General features: G+C 60.2%; 3 protein-coding genes across 8 annotated transcripts in view; 1 reads left to right on the forward strand and 2 right to left on the reverse strand.

Annotated features, from left to right (window-relative positions):
- RECQL5 (RecQ like helicase 5) overlaps window positions 1–17,380 on the forward strand; it is a 35,386-nt gene extending 18,006 nt beyond the window's left edge. For 2 of the 6 annotated variants that reach the window (XM_008693769.2, XM_008693768.2), the window contains exons 9-20: window positions 12,800–13,018; window positions 13,269–13,368; window positions 13,504–13,540; window positions 13,663–13,721; window positions 13,810–13,883; window positions 14,236–14,329; window positions 14,604–14,738; window positions 15,040–15,572; window positions 15,729–15,819; window positions 16,044–16,268; window positions 16,493–16,562; window positions 16,656–17,380. In XM_008693769.2, coding sequence (XP_008691991.1) covers window positions 12,800–13,018; window positions 13,269–13,368; window positions 13,504–13,540; window positions 13,663–13,721; window positions 13,810–13,883; window positions 14,236–14,329; window positions 14,604–14,738; window positions 15,040–15,572; window positions 15,729–15,819; window positions 16,044–16,268; window positions 16,493–16,562; window positions 16,656–16,756 — 1,738 coding nt within the window. In that variant the 3' untranslated portion in view covers window positions 16,757–17,380. Of the gene's footprint in view, window positions 1–887; window positions 1,769–12,799; window positions 13,019–13,268; window positions 13,369–13,503; window positions 13,541–13,662; window positions 13,722–13,809; window positions 13,884–14,235; window positions 14,330–14,603; window positions 14,739–15,020; window positions 15,573–15,728; window positions 15,820–16,043; window positions 16,269–16,448; window positions 16,563–16,655 lie in introns of those variants that run through there. The other 4 variants (XM_008693770.2, XM_040640224.1, XR_005837325.1 and 1 more) reach the window with 4 other exon arrangements.
- SMIM5 (small integral membrane protein 5) lies at window positions 3,345–10,746 on the reverse strand. The gene is made up of 3 exons (XM_008693773.2): window positions 10,352–10,746; window positions 4,367–4,563; window positions 3,345–3,921 (listed from the first exon to the last, which is right to left on the reverse strand). Exons 2-3 carry the CDS (start codon window positions 4,491–4,493, stop codon window positions 3,824–3,826), a joined length of 225 nt encoding a protein of 74 aa, XP_008691995.1. The 5' UTR covers window positions 4,494–4,563; window positions 10,352–10,746; the 3' UTR covers window positions 3,345–3,823.
- Window positions 17,381–17,394: 14 nt separating the features above from the next.
- The window catches only part of MYO15B (myosin XVB), a 28,531-nt gene continuing 27,453 nt past the window's right edge, over window positions 17,395–18,472 (reverse strand). The window contains 3 exon segments of the mRNA XM_040641200.1: window positions 17,395–17,844; window positions 18,014–18,154; window positions 18,267–18,400. Coding sequence (XP_040497134.1) covers window positions 17,785–17,844; window positions 18,014–18,154; window positions 18,267–18,400 — 335 coding nt within the window. The 3' untranslated portion in view covers window positions 17,395–17,784.

Genomic DNA, 18,472 nt, shown 5'->3' on the forward strand with positions numbered 1-18,472 from the left:
GTGTGCGGTGTAGCCTGGCCTGGGGGCTGAGAGGATCCGCCGTAAGAAGTGCGGTTAGGTTGAGGCACGAAGACCACAGAAGAGGTAGGACTAGGGGACAGTGTTTCATGGCAGGCAGCAGGTCCCAAGGAGGGTAAGGAAAGTACTTTTGAGAACAAAATTAATTTGTTCTCAGTTTTTTGGTTTAGAAGTTGCGTTACCCGGGGCACCTGGGTGGCACAGCGGTTAAGCATCTGCCTTCGGCTCAGGGCGTGATCCCGGCGTTCTGGGATCGAGTCCCACATCGGGCTCCTCTGCTGGGAGCCTGCTTCTTCCTCTCGCACTCCCCCTGCTTGTGTTCCCTCTCTCGCTGGCTGTCTCTCTCTCTGTCAAATAAATAAATAAAATCTTAAAAAAAAAAAAAAGTTGCCTTACCCACAGGCAACTATGTTGTGTAGATTTTTACGGTAGGTTGCTCTCGGACGTTAATGCTTGAGAAAACAGATTGAGGAGAAGAGTGTTTTGTGTGGTTTCTGCCAGGTTTTGCTAATGAGATTCTTGCGCCCATGGCTCTCCTGTGGTTTCTGATAAGGCATAATAGCCGGTAAAATGCCGGGATCTTGAGTGTGGGCCTCTGGAGGAAGTGAGAGGCTCCTGTAGTAGAGGCCGGCGTCAGTGGGGGCCTGATGAGGCTGGGAAATCAGTGCAGCCGTGAACGCAGGCAAACTTGGGGGTGGCTCGTTCCAGGGGTCCTGGTGGCAGGAATGGAGACCTGTGATAGCCAGATGTCCTTCAGGGCGCAGACAGCCTGCTGGCCTCCCCTTCCATGGCCACCGTTGCTGTCCCTCTCTGTTTGTTCTTTCCCACAGTGGGTGTATTGCCACTTTCTCTCCCTATCTCTTTTCCAGAGAAAACCTGTGCTGGGAGTATGCCAGGCTCCTGTCACCCTGGAGCTGATCTGGTTGAGCTGTGTGGGACTGAAGCCTGCCCAGCACTGCCGTGGGGAGCCATGAGTGGCGGGACTCAGCGTGGGCCCGTTTGCTGCCGAGTGGGAAGGAGTGAGCCTTCCCAGCAGCGCAGGAATGTCATCTTATTCGGGCTCAGCAGTTAGGAGGAGGAGAATGCTAAAGAAAGGGCCCATGGTCCTCACCTCTTGGCGGCCGGACCATGGAGCCAGAATCTCCTAGCAAAGAGGCACAGCCTCAGCCACCGTCTCAGGAGGGGCATTCTTGGTGCCAGTGAAAACTTGCTTAAGGGAGAGTCACACGGGAATTGGGCTGCCCCACTGTTGATCATCTCCTGAATTGAGGGCTTCCAGGGGCCCCTCTAGCTGTTGGTGCCTGGACTGAAAAGGGCAGGGTTTCCCCTCTGGGTTCCTCCCACCTTCCCTGTTTTCCTTCTGGGAGGGAGTCCTAGTTGGGCCCCTCCCTAGCTCTTCTCGGGCTGCACCCACTCACAGGGAGGTGATTTTTCAACAGTTTGGGGTGTGGAATCTAAGATTGTTTGATGGAGGATAATGGGATGGGAGCCTTATCTGAACGGCCGCTGAGAGGCCTCAGGGCCCGGCTGTGGTGAGCAGGGGCTCTGCAGCTGGGTGGGCTGGGCCCAGAGGCTGGCTCTACCACTTTTTAGCTGGTTGAACTTAGGAAAGTGACCTAGTGTTGCTAAGGCTCAATTTCCTCATCTCTAAAATAGGGATAATAACGGTGCCCATGGCATGGAGGCTGTTGTGATCGAAGATCACCCGCATCAGATGCTTTAGGCTCTGGGCACCTGGCGGCTTGGTCGGTGAAGCGTCTGCCTTCGGCTTGGGTCATCATCCCGGGGTCCTGGGATCAAACCTCATATCGGGCTCTCTGCTCAGCGGGGAGCCTGGGTCTCCCTCTGTCCTCTCCCTCTCTCTCAAATAAAATATTTTTTTTTAAAAATATTTATTTGTCAGAGAGAGAGAGAGACAGCGAGAGAGGGAACACAAGCAGGGATTGGGAGAGGCAGAAGCAGTCTCCCCACTGAGCAGGGAGCCCGATGTGGGGCTTGATCCCAGGACCCTGGGATCATGACCTGAGCCGAAGGCAGACGCTTAACGACTGAGCCACCCAGGCGCCCCTCAAATAAAATGTTAAAGAAAAAAAAATCTTTGGGCAGCGGCTGGGCACACAGAAGCCCTAGGGGGGTTTTGGCCAGCTTGATCATCGCCTGCCGCCTTCAGCATCCTTGTCATTCCCATTGTTACTCTGAATCCCGTTCTTGTGGGGTGGGTACAGGCTGGTTCTTGAATTTCTTTTCTTTTGTGTGGAAGGACTTCCTCTCTGGGTCTTCAACCTAAACCAAACCCGTCAAACAAGTCAGTGGACACCAGGAAATGAAACCAGCCAGAGTTTCTCCCACCTGCCTGCCAGCCGGAGATGGAGGGGAGTGGGGGGCAGGGCCGGGCATCCCCTCTCCACTCTGTTTTCTAGATGGACAGGACTCCACCCCTAGTGGCTCTGGGGGACCAGCGGGGATGAAGGGGGAGGTACCACAGAGAGATTTTTGACTCCCCTACCCTCATTCCTGGGTTGGTAGCCGTACCTGAAACATTTTCTGGAAGAGAAAGTAAACTAAAGGGAGGGAGGCAGGGCGGCGTTGCACTGTGGCAGAGCCAGTGCTTAATATGGGTCCACGTTGCTCTTGTTTAGAGGGGCAGATAATGACGATGGTTCATATCTGCAGAGCTCTTAGGATCTGCCCAGCACTGTGCCAAGTGCTTGCTGTAGGTTATCTCAGTTTCTCCTCATTAGCTCACTCCAGGAGGCAGCTCCCGGGGTCAGCGGAGTCTCAGAGGGGAGGAAACGTGGGTCAGGGAGGTTGAATCACTAACCCGCATTCACATAGCCGGTGAGTAGCAGGTGAGGCTTTGTACCCAGACAGCCTGGCACACAATGGGGGAAGGACCGAGGGGTTAGGATGCAGGCTATGGACAATAGTAGGGGCCTGACCTCTCTTCTCTGACTCCAGAAGTTTGGGAAGACCCAGGGGCCTGAGCCTGCTGGTGCAGGGCATGTGGGCTAACGTTAAGTGGCAGTGGAAGCTGTGGAGTGGCGTTCCTGAGCCCAGCACCCAGGCAGACGCTGCCCCGCCACTGCAGAGGGGCCATCTGGAGCCAGAGCTCGTTAGCAGCTGGTGCTGATGGGCCTTTCACCCTCACCCTTCCCCTGCTTCCCTCTTGCATGGCATTCCTGCCTGTGTGTTTTTCCAGCTTTCGTGGGCACAGGGAGTGCAGAGGCCTGGCAAGGACAGTCACCGGCCACACCCCTGGAATTCTGGCACATTGCCCTTCAGAAGCACAGAGCCCAGGCCAGGGAGTCTGGCGCCACAGAAACACATAACCAGAAAGCTTTTACTGGGAAAGAAACGGGCAAATACCAGAGCAGAATACTGACACGCTCCCCTCTGGTGGGAAGCTCGGGACCCAGTAGCTATTGCACAAAGTCCCTCTTCGGCGTGGGGGCCCCAAGGGCCAGGTCCCCATAGGCGCAGGCTATTCTCCATTCAAGTATGGGGACCCTGCTTCTGTGTTTTGTTAAAAGGTGCAGTTTGGGAAAGAATCCCCAGTTTTTGTTTACTCAGTGTTTTAACCAATTGACTCCTCCTCGGCCCCCCAGGATTCACTGGCAGGTCGGAGTTTGGTGGCCGTACCAGCCCTTGTTTCCTCGCTAAGGCTGCAGGTGGCGGGTTCCTGGGCAGGGTCGGAGCTGGGGCCACGGATCGTGGTCTTGTGGGCTGAGGGCCGCAGGGCCAGGTGGCACCTGGGGTCATGGCTTTGGCAGCCTCCTCTCCAGCGTCTCGTCCTCGTCTCTGGCCCTCACGGCGGGGTCATGGGCCGCACTTGGACCTTCCTGCCTCTGTGCTCAGGGCAGCAGCAGCAGCTGCAGGCTATCAGCAGCAACAGCAGCACGGTAGCTGGGGGAGGAGAGGAGAGAAGCAGCGAGCACCGGGAGCTCAGCAGGGGGAGAGAAAGGACATACACCCGACTTCTAAAGAAACCCCTCCAGAGGTATGCAGGATCTTTGCCCAAAGAGACTCTGGCGAGGTGTCAGCTGTCCCCGTGGCAGCCCCTGGGCCCTGACCTCCCTGCCAGCCTCCTCTGCTGCCCATAGCTTCGCTCCCTCGATCCTGGTTGGGAGCTGGGGCTGCCTCCGGGCCCTGGTTCCAGCGCCGCACCATCATCACTGGCGCAGCTTGTCGAGCCTTAGGGCAGTCCCTTGGCTTTTCCCCAGGGACATCTCCTTCTCCTTCTCTGTCTGGGGGACACCTAGCCAGCCCTCTGGCCAGCACCATGGTCTCACCTTTCCTGGATGCCAGGAAGAGCCAGGGTGCTGGGGAGAATGTGAGAGCCCGAGCTTACCTGTGAAAAGGAGGATGACCGAGAAGGCCACTATCTCCACAGGCTCGGCCTGGGGTAGTTTCTGTAGCTTGAGCAGTAACTTCTCACCCGTGGAGCGCATCTCCTGCACGAAGTCAGCGGCTGCCATGGTACATCGGGCTCCTGCCGGGCTCCTCCTGGCTGTGCTGAGCAGACACGGGGCCGGAGTCCCCACCCACCTGCAGCCCGCAGAACGAGTTCGTCAGGTCTCACCCCTGTACCCCTGTGGCTCATGGGGGGAGGGAGCCATTGGGGCCCTCCACCCAGCACCCAGCAGTGGCCCTCAGTCCCCACCCAGCTGACACCACCCGTCGTGGAGCCTGAGGCCCTGCCATGGGGGCTGCCCGGCACAGCCAGACACAGGAGAGGTCTGTTAGCCGGCCACGGTTGGCCAGGGCTCCCGACTTTGAGGTGGGGTGACTTCACTATTACAGTCCTTTGTCTCAGGCACCACTCCTGGTTTTGCTGGGGCGCCTTGGGCTGGCACAGCTCCCCCAGTGACCCCTGGGTCCTTCAGGACTTTGGGTGCCTCCCGTGGGTTCCCAGCAGGGAGACTGGGCTTTAGGGCTCCAGCCGGGTGCTCTTGCCTCCCATCATTTGTGGGGCAGAAGGATAAGGTTCTTCCTCGAGCAGGCACACTGGGGCTTCTAGCTAGGGTCAGCTGGAGGTGAGAGCTCACAGGGAGGTAGTCTGGGCCCCACCAGGGCCCCCCGCCTACTCACACAGTGTTCTTTGAGGAGGAAGAGATGACGCTGTGTCCCTGCAGTTTTGCCCAAGGGGGCCCTCTCAGGATGGGATCTGGCATCCCACAGCTGGTTTACCAGCCCCTTTCCGCCGGCTCAGACCAGGAGAGTCCCCTCTGCCCCTACCCCTGCCCCAGGTAGGTGGCAACTCAGCCCTCCAGGCCCCACGACTGAGAACATCTTCCTGTCTACAGGTGCCCAACAGGTTAAAGGGGAAGGTCCGGGCTGAGCCTGTGAGTTGGGGCGTGCTCTGCCTCAGTGTCTTTCCCCCTCAGTCTCAGCCATGGACCTGGGGAGCCAGTGCCTCTTCGGAAGTGGATGGGGGACAGTGTGTGCCAGCCCAGCCCGAACTTGTTCACCAAGGCAGCTCTGATCCAAGGCAGGGTAACAGGTGGCCAGAGGCTCGTGCCAGACCTGAGGGTCTAATTACTGCCACCTCGTCCTGGGTCTGGGCCAGACAGGTTCTCCTGAGATGGCTGCTGTCTTGGAAGCCAGTCCCTGCTGGGACTGCCACCACAGTAGAGCTGTCTTAGAACTGCCTTGAACCTCTGCTTGAACGTCTGCTTGAACCCTCTACCCTGTATCTAGGTCCCTGCACTCCTTCTGGCATGCAGCCTTTGCGTGAGCCCCTCTCAGTGAGATGTGGGGTCCCACCTACTATGGCCGCCTACCCTCTTCCTTCTTGGAACAGCGCTGATCGTTGGAAGTGGGACCTCCTCCTGACCTTGTTGGTCCTGCCTGTGGTCACATAGGACACTTGTACCCCTCTTCTGCCTCGCGGGCCTTCGGGACCTGGACGGCAGCTGGCCTGTGCCTCCCGAGTCTTGTCTTCCATGTGGTAACTGCTCTCGTTTGGTCAGCTGCCCCCGCCCCCCGGGACATTGTTTCGATGCCGCCTGCCCCTTTCCTGCTTCTGTGACATGGATGTGTCTCACTTTGTCTCTCTGAGTCTGTTTCTTTCTCTCATTTTACGTGAGAGGAGATGCCCATCTTTCGAGGCTGTTGGATTGACTCCTGGAAGCACAGCCGTGGCCAGCACAGATCCTGCACACATTGGGGCCCCGCACATGTGATTCCCCTCTGAGGGGGGTTCAGCCACCGTAGGAGCATCGAGGAAGCCTTTGGGAGCAGTCGTACCCCCTTGTACACTGTCAGAGACCCTCCCCAAACACCCTTGGGGAGCTTTGTCTATGGCCTGTGTACCCAGGCTGTTTGCGGTGTGTGAGGGGAAGGCAGGTGGTGGGGCGGGCTGGAGACGGGAGCTGTGTTTTAAGTGATGTTGAGGGTAGCAGGCAGATGATGGGTCCCTGGAGGATTAGAGGGTTTCCTGTCAGAAGTGGGAGGCTCCTGGAGTTAGATCCTCCTGTCTCCTCTCACACCCCACCCCAGGGTCAGCATGTTTCTGCAAAGGAGATCAAGTGTACTAAGGGGCACAGGATCCTAGAATGCCACAGGGCATCCGTCTCTGCGTCCCTTTATGGGAAGCAGAGCCAGGAGTGTAAATGGTTCTTCTGAGGTCACACAGCAGGACGGAGAGCCTGGCCAGCAGCCCCCCACTGCCCCATGCTGTCTCTCATGGAGGCCTGTCTTAGGCAGCCTGCTCTCTGGCTGGCAAGTAAGCCAGCCCCCAGAGCGGCCTCCTGAGGGCACTGACTGTGCAGTAGGCCCGGTGCAGGGCCAGGGCCCCAGAGCCCTTTGGAAGCAGGTGTGTTCTGCATGATCGGCCCCTTTCCACACTCATGAGTCTGGGCACTGCTTTTATTTAGGTGTCTCACCCCCAGGCCAGGGCCACACCTGTTCTTTGAGAACCACATGTGACTTGTCACTGAAAGGCCAGATCTTGTCTGTTTCAGGTTCACCAAACTCCTCCCCAAGCATAGGGCCGCTCTTCTCTGGTCACGCTAAATGTGCCCCGCCCCCTCCCCCAGGTTGACCAGTGAAGTAGGTTTGCACCAGGAGGGTAGTCCCCTCTCATTCCGGGGCCTCTCTGGGCGCCCCAATTCCCATGTTTCCAGAAGCGCAGTAGCCCGCCTGCTGGTCTCGTTCCTAGAGGAGGGAACAGAGGTGCCAAGCAAAGCCCCAGAGGAGACTTTGCACAGGGCTCAGGAGTTGGGCACCTTTTCTCTTCCCCTCTTCGTCTCCACTTGGTCTGGCTTCTTCAGCCTGATTGGCCCTGTGCCTGCATTGCCCAATGTAGCCATCGAAGACTCCTTGAAAGAGGAAGCGGGCGGAGGCCAGCTGGGCAAGAGTGGCTTTTTCACTTGTGTTTCCAGGTCCAAAGACCCGGGGAGGGATTGTGGAGGCGAGACCTCCGCTCGTGAGCAAGAAGTGGTGTGGAGACCCAGCCAGTCTGAGGGGTGTGATCTGTAGAGCAGGGAGGATGCAGGCTGGGCCAAGGCTGCTCTGCTGTGCAGGAAGGGGCTTCGTCGGTCAGAAGCTTCGGCTCTGAAGTCGGCCATTCTCTGGGCGTCGTGAAGGCAGGATGCTGCAGAGTCCCACCCAGAGGACTTGGGCCCCGCGCTGGGAGGAATGCCAGTGCACGCCAGTGGCAGGCCGTGGCTGTGGCCGTGTGGCCATGGATAGCATCGTGCCTTTGCGCCCAGGGCCTCTCTGGTGAGCTGAGTTAACAAGCTGTACCAGCCCTGGGGTCTCACCCCAGGCTTCTCACGGATTCTGTCTGGGTTGTGAGCGGGAATGGGTCCAGCCAAGATTCTACCCCGAAGGCTGACGGAACCCCCTTTGTTTTTCAGTTGACGTTCTGCCATTTCCATTTGGGCTTGAGCAGAATAAACCTTAGTGGGGACCGTGGGAGCTGGAGGGACCTCGTTCTAAGAGGGAGGAGGCACATTCCAGCAGGTCCCAGGCGCTCTTCCCAGCGGGCTATTTAAAGCATGGCCCCGGGGGGTGCCTGACGCCTGGTGCCCGATATAACCAGTAGTCATCAGGTGACCGTGCGGTATGTTCCTCAGGCGTTGTTCTGTAGGGAGTCCTAGTCTGTAAGTGTTCCCAGCTGTGACCCGGGGCACGTGCGTGCTCTGAGGCTGGCTGCCGCCTGTCCCTTTTACTTCCCCAGGTTTGAAGGGAGGCCCAGAGCCAGTACTGATGATCGCGTGTATCTTTCTGGTCTATCTCAAGGAGATAGGAGGGTCATCCATTCTCCTTCCAAAACTGTACTTCCTGCCTGTGAACCAGGGAAATCAGAGTCCCTCCCAGCCCTGTGCTCAGGAGTGCTTTGGTTGAAGGCAGCCAAAGCAAGTGGCTTCCCACGGCCCCAGGAAGGGAGAGCAGCCTTGGCTGCCTCTATGGCCCTTCTTGGAACCTTTGGAGGGTGCTCGGTGGCTGAAATGGCAGCCAGTGGAGGGGGAAGTGAGCCGGGCAGAGGTGAAGGCTGGCAGAGCTGGAGGGACCAGAAAACATTCCTTTGTGGGGCATCTCTTGGCACAGAGGACCTTGTGACTGAGCAGGCAGGCATCCTGCAGGCTAGACAGCTGCCACTTGGTCCTGAAGCTTCCCTGTTTCCTCCTTGCAAAACTGATACTCCAACTCCAGAGGCCCTTTGTGGAAGAGAGCAGGCAGCAGGCCAGCCTGTTTATGACTGATAAGTGGTGTGCTGATGGCTCAGGGCCCCTGTCATTTTGTCATGGTGGGTTACAGCCACTCTTGCCCCACTGGGCACTGTCTTGTTTGAGAAACAGCTATGATGAGGCAAACTGATGGTTGTGGCAGATTTGTGGGGTCCAGAGGCCTGATCAGTAAGGCAGAGGTGTCCACTGTGCACTGCGTCAAGCCTTGAGATGATGCCCTTTTCTGTCCTAGCTCCAAGTTGCTGTGGGAAGTAGACATTTGAACCCCGTGCAGTCCTGCTTCCCTAACCCCATGGCTTTCCAGGACTGGAGGAGGGACTTCTTGCTGCTAGTGATGGTTCACCCAGCCCTGGAAGCTCGGCATCACCCTCCTATTCCAGCTCAGCACCTGTGTCCAGGTGACCCCATCCTCCTATGTCCTGTGGCTGCAGGACTCTGCTGCCTGCCTGCCTGCCGTACAGATCCGAGCCAGCAGGGGTAGCCCTGGGCTCACACCTGGCCCTTCCCTCACCCAGCCCTGCGCGCTGCCTCCAACACAGACCCGGCGCCCGGCCCCTCTCTGCCATGCCTGGCCCATCGCTGCAGGGCTTTTAGTCTCCCCAGTCATCAACCGTGGGCCAAGTCCCACAGCCTTTGCTGAGCCAAAAACACTTGGACTGATCCTTGGTTTCCACTTTTCCCTGGATTGTTGTTTTTCTAAGTAGATACTAGCCTGTTTGCTTTGGGGGAAACATCTGGGGGGTGGGGAAGGAAGACTTTAACCCTGGTGTGGGGGCAGGAGGCAGGAGGAGTAGGCAGCCTCGGTTGGTGGGGCCCTGCCCAAGGGGGCTGCTCCCCGTGCTGCTCGAAGAGCAGTCTTGGGCTCAGCATTCCAGTGGCGCGGCAGAAGGCCAAATACCGGGCAGGTCCTCCACCAGCCTCACTGTCATTGCCTTCTCCTGACCCCACCCTGGTTTTAGAGTCTGGCCCTCAGGCTTCTGGCGCAGCATTCAGGGCGATTAGGGAGCTCATGGGAGTCCCAGTGGGCCGAGGGAGGAGCACCTGGGCTTAGCCTGAGCTGAGAACACCTGGCAGTGAGTGGGCCAAGCCCCTCACGAGAGGTGGCAGTGGCCGCACTGATGCAGGACATGGATGGGCAGAGCTGCTACGGGTCCCGCCAAGTTCCTGGGGGGGCACGAACTGGCGGGGCAGACCCTGCCCTGAGCCGCCTCCACCGGGAGAAAGCAGCCACACAGAGGGCTCTGCGTTGATCCTGGGAAAAAGGGAGGCTCAGTGGGCAGGCAGCCGTTCTCTCCCAAGCCAGGACAGCCAAATCCCTTGTTTAAGCCCCCTGAATAGAACAAGCTTCAACTAACTTGCAGAGTAAGCAAGCACTCGGGGCCCCTCTGCCTGCTCAGCAAGCCGGGAGGAAAGCACTCTGAGCAGAGAGCTGCAGCCTCAGCCCGTGTTCCCCCAGTGCGGGGCCCAGCAGAAGAAGGGAGAGCCCACGTTTAAACGAGGCTGTCTGGAGACTGTGACTGAGTTGCACCCCCACCGTGAGCCTCTGTGGTCGAAGCAGATGGTGGCTCTCCACCCTTGGGGCAGGGGACCCTGGCTGCCCCGCACCCCCCACCCTATCATCTGTGGCCGGCACCACTCACCTAGGAACTCGGGTGTGGGGTTGGGGGGCAACCGCAGATGCCGGCGAGCCCAGCAGCCTCCTGGGCCTGTCCTCGGGCCCGGCCACCACCTCTTCCTTCCTCCTCTGATGCCTCTTTCCTGACCCGCTGCTGGGCGCCTTCCTCAGCGTGTGGAACTCCTGGCTGCTGACAGCCAGCTGCTGTCTCGGCCTCAGCTTTTCTGTTGTTGGTCGTCCTGGAGATCCAAGTGTCAAATTACACGGGGCGGCCACCGAAGGAGGGGGAGCCAGTGCCACCGCTGCCCTGCCCAGGCGAGGGAATCCCTGCTGGGGCCTTGGCGGGTGACTTCGGACTCCCCTGCACCACCCTGCCCCTGGGAGGTCTGCCTGGGCGAACTCTGCTGTTCCTCCTCTTCCTCTCCTCTCCCTCCTGGCGGGTGTGTGCTAAGCCATCGTGGGCTGGGCCTGGGCTGGGAGCTGATAGGAGGTCGGCTCTCCTGTTCCCTGGCAAAGAAGCCCTCTGGGAGGCTCCCCCTGAGCAGTGGAGTGGGGAAGGGAGGCCGCACAGCACTCCCAGCTCTTTGGCCCCCTCCCTAGCCCTCAGGAGGGCTTTGGGCCCATCCCCCCCACCTCTCCAACCTGTCTGTCTGGAGACTCCCTGGCTGGTCCCGCCCTCTGGCCCCTCTGAAGAAAGAAAGTGAATAGTGGGGGAGCTGCCGGCCCACCCACAAGGCCAGCCCCCGAGGGAGGCATCTTGGGGAAGAACTTGGGGTGACTTGAGAGTAGCCTGCACGTGGCCTGCTTGCCCGGGAAGTGCCTGGTGTTCCTCAGCCCCAGGATGAGGGAGGACCCTACTGATCTCAGTCTTTCCAAAGGGTATTTGCTGGGACCCTTTCTGCACGCCTGGCCCTGGCCGGCAGGGACAGGCTCCAGAGCTGTGGCTGGCAGGGCCCTTTGACATTTGGTTGGTTGTGCCACCCCAGCAGACCAGGCTGTGCCCGGAGCAGGGTAGGAGCCGACCCCAGCCCGCATCTGTGAGCTCTCAATGGAGCCCTTTGAGTGTGAGCACAAAACCCCAGTGAGTCCGGGCTTGAGGGAGGGTGGGGGGAAGGATGCCAACCGTGTAGCCACACCACTTAGATGCCAAAGCCTCCCAGAGGCTGGACAGGCGGCCACTGTGCAGATGCGCAGACTGGCGATGGCAGGAGCCTCACGGTGACTTAGGAGTGGAGGGAACGGTGCCCTCTGGTGGCTGCCTGGGCCCACTTGCCATCTCCTGCCATTCAAAGCTGCATTCTCTAAAAGTAGTCAGACCCCACTTCCTAGGGCCTGTGTAAGCCTCAGCTCTTGTTCCTGGTGCCTGCGCCTCAGGGGTCTCCGCTCCTCAAAGTGTTTTTGCAGCTCCGGGTGGTCCTCACGTTGAGAGGCGTTCCGGTTAAAGAGTGATGCCACCTATTGTTGTCCCCAGGATATGGTGCCTGGACAGCCCTGCCTCTGCCACCCAGTCTCTCAGGCTCCCCTACCCCATGCCACATTCCTGCGGCAAGACTGGCCCTTTGCAAGGGCCCTGAGAGATCTGTGGTCCCTCCGGGGGCCTCTGCAGCTGCCCTGAGGACCAACTGTGCCCCCATCGTGGGAGTCCTAGGAGAGACAGCTGGAGTCTGGTACCGCAGCAAGGGGGCTGTGGCAGGGTTGAGGCACCGCGAGATGTCATGGACTCCTGCCAAGGCTGGTCTCCTCGCTGCCCTCACCAGTGAGCAGCATATGACGCCAGCTCTCAGAGCTGCTTTCTGCTCTCGGGCAGCCCCGGCCCCGGGCTGTGTACGCAGGCAGTCTTCTTGGGGACAGAGAAGTCGCCAAGAGGTAGAAGCAGGGCAGAGTGCCGAGGCAGGGGTAGGGCCACCTCACGCTGGTCCTTCCGTGCCCCGCCTCCGGGAAGGGCGAAGAGTAATACAGAGGGCTCGCCGTGCGCCGGACGCCGTCTCCCCAGCTGCACAGCCAGAGGAGCCAGCGCTCTTCCGGCGCCATTTGACGGGCAAGAACGTGTGGGCTTTGAGCCGTCCAGAGCTTCCCCTAAGGATGCGGCCTCAGCAGCATCCTTACCCAGTCGCATCTGTACCCAGAGCCGAAGCTACTCCTGGGGCCCCCCCCTCCGCCGGAGGGCAGAGTACAGAGCAGAGGCCAGGACCGAGAGGAGCAATGTGTAGCGAAGCAGGACAGAATGGGGGTCACGCCCTGTCTTCTCCGGATGTGTTGTATGACCTTGGAAAAGCTCCTTCACCTCATTGTCGTCATCTGTGAAACGGGTGACCAAATGATGCCTTGTCAGGCTCATACAGCGTGAGGTGTGTGACGTACTGAGCGTGGTGCCCGCATGTAAAGCTTCTCAGCCAGAGTGCAGGGAGTGGGTGGATGAACACTGGCCTGCCTGGGTCCCTCACCCCAACCTCTGCTGTGCTGCCTCCGCCAGGTGCCGCCATGCTGCCATTGCCAAGTACTTTGGGGATGCGCCCCCTGCCTGCACCAAGGGCTGTGACCACTGCCGGGACCCTGGGGCCCTGCGGAAGCAGCTGGATGCCTTGGAGCACAGAAGCAGCTGGAACAAGACTTGCATCGGGCCTTCCCAGGGGAATGGCTTTGACCCTGAGCTGTATGAGGGAGGCCGCCGGGGCTATGGGGGCTTCAGCAGGTGAGGCGCTGTGAAGTCAGGGGCCCCAACCCACTGCAGATAGGCTGGCATTCTCCCCCTCGTGCCAAGGCCAGACTAGAGGCGCCCCAGTGCCATCGTTCACTCCTGTCCCCGTGGGCCATGTTGGAGCCAGGAGCTTGGTGTTTCTTCCAGCTGCCAGGCTATCAGAGACATCACTGCCCCACCAGAGAAGCATGACAGGAGGACAGAGTCCAGGCCCAGGGCTGCTTATGCCTCGCCTGTCCCCTAGGTATGATGAAGGTTCTGGAGGCAGTGGGGACGAGGGCAGAGACGAGGCCCACAAGCGGGAATGGAATCTCTTCTACCAGAAACAGATGAGCCTACGCAAGGTAAAGGGGATGGGGGCTTGCTGGGGTCCCAGGTGGCCCCCCGTTCACACTCCCTCAGCCCTTACCCTGGCGCCGGACGGGGGGCTGGCCTACAGCTAAGCAAATGCCTCATAGGCCCTTCATGTCATCTTCTAGGGCAAAGACCCCAAGATAGAAGAATTTGTACCCCCAGGTCAGTACAGAAATGTCCCCAGGGGCTTTTGGGCTACTCCTAGGGTATAGATGTCTCACTGCGGGGCTGGGGACTCCAGAAAGCAGAGGTAGAATGGAAGGACCCACTCCTCTTCCCCTCAGATGAGGACTGTCCCCTGAAAGAGGCTTCTAGCAGGAAGATCCCCAGACTCACTGTGAAGGTAAGTGGTGGACAGTTCCTCACACCTGCCCCCCTGACTCTTTCCCCAACCCTGAGGCTTGAGTGACCAACTTCTGCCCTCTGTGTAGGCCCGTGAGCACTGCCTGGGGCTTCTGGAGGAGGCTCTGAGCAGTAACCACCAGGCCACAGATACCACCCATGGGTGAGTCACCCGGGTCACAGGGGCCAAAGACGCTTCCCCAAGCCCCTGTTCCTTGTAGACCACAAGAACCCCCATCCCTCCTGGCTTATTTGGGCACCCTTCCCCCAATTGTGACCCATCCTTCTCCCAGTGGTTGCAGGTCTCACTAGCCCCAGCAGGACCGAGGGGCTGCCATCGCCAGCTAGACAGTGAGCCCCAGGGTACCTGGGGTCTGGGTCGGAATCCCTGTGCCCAAGGCCATTCCCACGAGGCCCTGAAGTCATCTCCAGGGTCCCCGGGGAGAATCCCATAGGAGCTCAACAGAGAGAGGGCTCTGGCCCACCTGACACCTCGTGCCCATTCCTACCCTCAGACCTGATCTCCAGGCCAAGGCTGTGGAGCTGGAACATGAGATGTTCCGAAGTGCCAAGGCGGCCAACCTGTACAAAGCCAGCGTGCTGAAGAAGGTGGGCCCTGGGCAGGGCATGCTTCTGGGCTAGGGTGGGAGAGACAGCCCCTCCAGCCTCCCAGGCTAGCTGCCTGTCCCCTGCCAGGAGGCCAGTTACCCAAGGGGAGCCTGACCTCCCTTCTTTGCCAGCCGGAGGTGTTTCCAGCCAACCCCGTCAGGACTAGAACTCATCCAGTGCCCAGTTACTTGCAGCCACGAGCTTGCGGAAAGTCTGGGTTGGGGCTCTCAGGAGCTAGTGGGTGTCACGGCGTCTCTGCCTGTCCCTGACTCAGGTGGCTGAGATCCACAGAGCCTCCAAGGATGGGCAGCTCTATGACGTGGGAAGCAATACCAGGAGTTGCAGTGCTCAGGCCCAGCCCCCGGAGCCCAGCGAGTATGACATCCGGCCGGCCTCCCAGGTGTACTCGGTGAGCAGCATCCTGGCATCCACCCCAAACCTGGGTCTGGGAAAGGCATCGCTTCCGTTGTCCCCAGCCAGGGCACAGCTGCTTGCCCTCTCCTGGCGCCACAGCCCTGGCCCTGGGCGCCCTGCAGCAGGCCCTCCTGCCCTCCTGCTTCCCTCTGCAGCCCCCACAGGTCTTCTCTCCTTAGCCTGACCCCCCAGCGGTGTCCTGGTCAGTCTCTCCCTCCTCCACTCCCGAGAGCCCACCAGCCCAGCCATTCCTGGACCAGCCAGTGAGTGCCCTCAGATCTTTCTCCTCTTTACAGCTCAAACCCAAGCGGGTGGGAGCTGGTTTCCCCAGAGGCTCCTGCTCATTCCAGACGGCCGCTGAGCTGACGGAGAAGACGTGGGCCGAGGAGCAAGCCCCACAGCCTGTGCGGGGAGCTGAGTGGGAGGTCCCCAGCCAGCCCCTCGGCCTCCAGGGGGAGGACTGCAGTGAACCCCTCCCTGGGCCCAGAGGAGAGGCCCCTGGAAGCAATGCTTATTGTGGGGGGTCCTCCCCTGAGAAGAAGGTGAAAAGCCCCTCCAAGGGCGGTGCCAAGGCCCGGGCCAGCAAGAAGCAGCAGCTCCTAGCCGCCGCAGCCCTCAAGGATTCTCAGAACATCGCCCGCTTCTGCCAAAGGGCCAAGAGCCCATCTCCCCTCACCTCGGCCCCAGGGGCAGAAGGTGCCGGCCCTTCCTGTGAGGGAGTGCGGGGACCCCCAGCAGCCCCAGAGAAGTGCGCAGGGGAGGAGGATGGAGCCCTGGGGTGTTTGGCTGTGCCCCCCCAGACCAAGGAGTGCACCAGGGAGAGGCCAAGGTAAGGGCCCCGATAGTTCTGAAATTCTCTGGAATCCTCTTTGCTAACTGGGCCTCTGAAGCTCTGGCCGTTCCTAGGGTGCGCTCTGCTGGGCCGGCTGAGCTGCGGGTGCAGCTGGTGGCTGGAGTTCTCATGCCTGCTCTCCCCTCTGGCCAGAGCCTGCATACTCGGAGACCAGGGGCCCCCTGAAGGCCAGCCCACCCCCACCAAGGAGACACACAAGGGCAAGCGGGCCAGACCCCAGCAGGTACTGACAGGGACCAGGCCACAGGGGAGGAGGCCTGCAGACCAGACTGATATCTGTTCCGCTCTGAATTAGGGGTTTGGGGAAAATCATCTTTTTTTACATCCCAGGGATAGACGGGACAGGCTGGAGGGAGCCAGCGGATGCTGAGGCACAGTCTTCCAGAACGAGGGGAGGGGCCAGTGATAGGGAGCCCAAGAGTAACTCTCCACTCTGGTCCTGCACAGGAGAACCCAGAGAACCAGGCTCAGAAGAGGCCTCGCCTCTCAGCCAATGCCTCCATCTTAGCTGAGGCGAAGGACAGCATCTCGGCCAGCAATCAGGGCACCTTGAACCCCACAACCCAAGACTCCTGCCTTCTCCCAGCCCCTGGCATCTCCCTCAAGGAGGCTGCAAACGTTGTGGTCAAATGCCTGACCCCTTTCTACAAGGAGGGCAAGTTTGCATCCAAGGTAGGGTAGGTGGGCGGGTTCTGCCCTCCCCTGGGCCTGGGACGCCTGGGTTCAGTGGGGGCAGGGAGTGGAGCCAGAGAACAAAGCAGGGCAGAAGCAGGCCAGCCCTGAGGTTGCTGCCTCCCTCCCTGGGGTCTGCCTTGCTCTTGGGTCGTGGCTGAGGGCCACTGTGGGGGGCAGGGCAGGGGTCCGTGCTCTCTGCTCCTGTCACCCTCTGCCTCCAGGAATTGTTTAAAGCCTTCGCCCGCCACCTCTCTCACTCGCTGACTCAGAAGGCCTTTCCTGGAAGGAGCGGTGAGTGCCTAAATTACCAGGCTAGGAGATGTTTGTGGGGCTTGGTGGCGGGGAGGGGACTGGCCCTCATGTTTCCCCTTCCCAAATCTGTAGTGAAGGAAGAGGCCCAGAATTTCATCAAGCAGTTTTTTCACGGTCGGGCCCGGTGTGAGAGTGAAGCTGACTGGCATGGCCTATGTGACCCACAGAGATGACCAGCTCCTGCCCGCTAGGGCCAGAGTGCTCCCCCAGCCTCAACTGTGGGCCAGCCTGGGCCTCACTCAGGAACAGGGAAGGTGGAAAGCCTGCAGCCCTCAGGGGCACCGTCTTTGCTCAGGGTCCATACCTTCCAACCATACCTCGCTTTGGAGATGGCCCCAGACACCTCCCAAATCAAGGCCAAAGGCCAGAGGCCAGCCACTTTCTGCTTGCAGGGTCTCAGGTCGTCTTCCTCCTAGCCTCCCTGCCTCTCTTGGCTGGGTTTTCTGAACCAGATCCCCAGATTAGAAGGTGGTGGGGTGGGGTGGGGTGGCTGCTGCCAGGGGAACAGGAGGAAAGAGTGGTCCCTCGCCTCTTGTACTTAAATTGTAGGCCAGGGAGAGGCCACCTGCCCGAGGCATTGGGCTGCCTCAGGAAGAGCCCTGCTGGCCTCCGGTTCTTGGCCCACTACCCCTTTCCCTTGCAATGCCAGCCTCCAGCCTGGCCCCGGGAGCAGAACTTGGGAGCAGGGCAGCAGCCAGGCCCTGCTCTCTGCTCAGCTCCTGGTCAGGAAGGCCGGGCTGGACAGAGACTTAGCAGAGAAATAAAGTCCTGTTGGTTTGGACACACAGCCCCACAGACACAGACTTTTCTCTTGGGAGTTTTATTTCCTCACCGTTTGCTTCTCCCAGCCTTGGGTTCGTGCTGATGTTGAGCCAGGGCCTGGGGCCAGCTGGGCGCCCACCCCCAGCCTGGGCAGCATCAGATGCCCAAGCAAGTCCCCGCAGCCCCCACTCCAGGCCCCCCAGGGGGAGTCCTGCTTTGGCCTTCTCAGTTGATGTCACTGTAGCAGCTCCTGCCTCGTGGCCTCCATGTGGGCCAGCAGCGCTGTGCTGCGGCAGGTTCCAGAATAGCCAAATGGGGAAGTCCAAACCAAAACGGCCTGACAGCACCCAAGGGAGACCTTCCCGGTCAGACTTGGACCTGGGAGGGGCCCCTTCCTCATCTCCTCCCCTCCCCCATTCCTCTTGGGTGAGGCCGGCCACTAGTTGGGAACAAGGCTGCTGTCCAGCAGGAAGGCGATGGTGTCCTTCAGCTCCTGGGCCTGCCCGGGGAACAGGCATGTGAGGACAGGGCTCCCCAGTCTGCCCTGGCCCGCACCACACCCGAGCCCCCGGCATGAGCATGGGCCCAGGCTCTGGGCATGCCAAGCCTGGGGTCAGGTCCGGCCTGCCTTGCCAGGGTGTCTGTCATGAGAGGCCCCGGCCACTCACCTTCGGCAGCTCAAACCAGATGGTCTGGGGGCTTTCAGCAGAGCCATAGTTGAGTTCCAGGCCAGGGGGCCCCTTACTCTCCAGGGGGCTCAGCAGGTGGAGCCGGTGCAGGTCCTTGAGGGCGATGGAGTGGCACCGTTTCTGCGGCAGCAGAGACAGCAGAGCTTGGCCTCTCTCGGGAAAGGCCACCATGGGTGATGGGAGAATGGCTCCAGGGTGCTCAGACCAGCACTGGGGCAGGAGCCCGGCCCACCTGGCTGTAGGGGTCCATGAGGATGAGATGCTGGCGGTTCAGTCCCAAGAGGCTGGGTCCGGGCAGGGCCAGTTGACTCACCCGCAGCACCACATAGACCGTGTAGCCAAAGAGGGGCAGCTGGCTCACGGCCTCTGGGAATGGAGGGGCCAGGGTAGGCATGCTGGCCATTCGGGCCCTGGGAGCTGCCCGACTTGCTCGGGATG

This window comes from Ursus maritimus, unplaced genomic scaffold (assembly GCF_017311325.1).
Source record: "Ursus maritimus isolate PB19 unplaced genomic scaffold, ASM1731132v1 scaffold_24, whole genome shotgun sequence".
Taxonomy (NCBI): Eukaryota; Metazoa; Chordata; class Mammalia; order Carnivora; family Ursidae; genus Ursus; species Ursus maritimus.

What these genes read in the sequence shown, in the direction of transcription:
- SMIM5 (XM_008693773.2), bottom strand. Translation starts at nt 4,493, where the DNA reads ATGGCAGCCGCTGACTTCGTGCAGGAGATGCGCTCCACGGGTGAGAAG. An exon ending in GGTCATCCTCCTTTTCACAG is followed by an intron (nt 3,922 to 4,366) that starts GTAAGCTCGGGC and finishes CTCCTCCCCCAG; the next exon opens with CTACCGTGCTGCTGTTGCTG.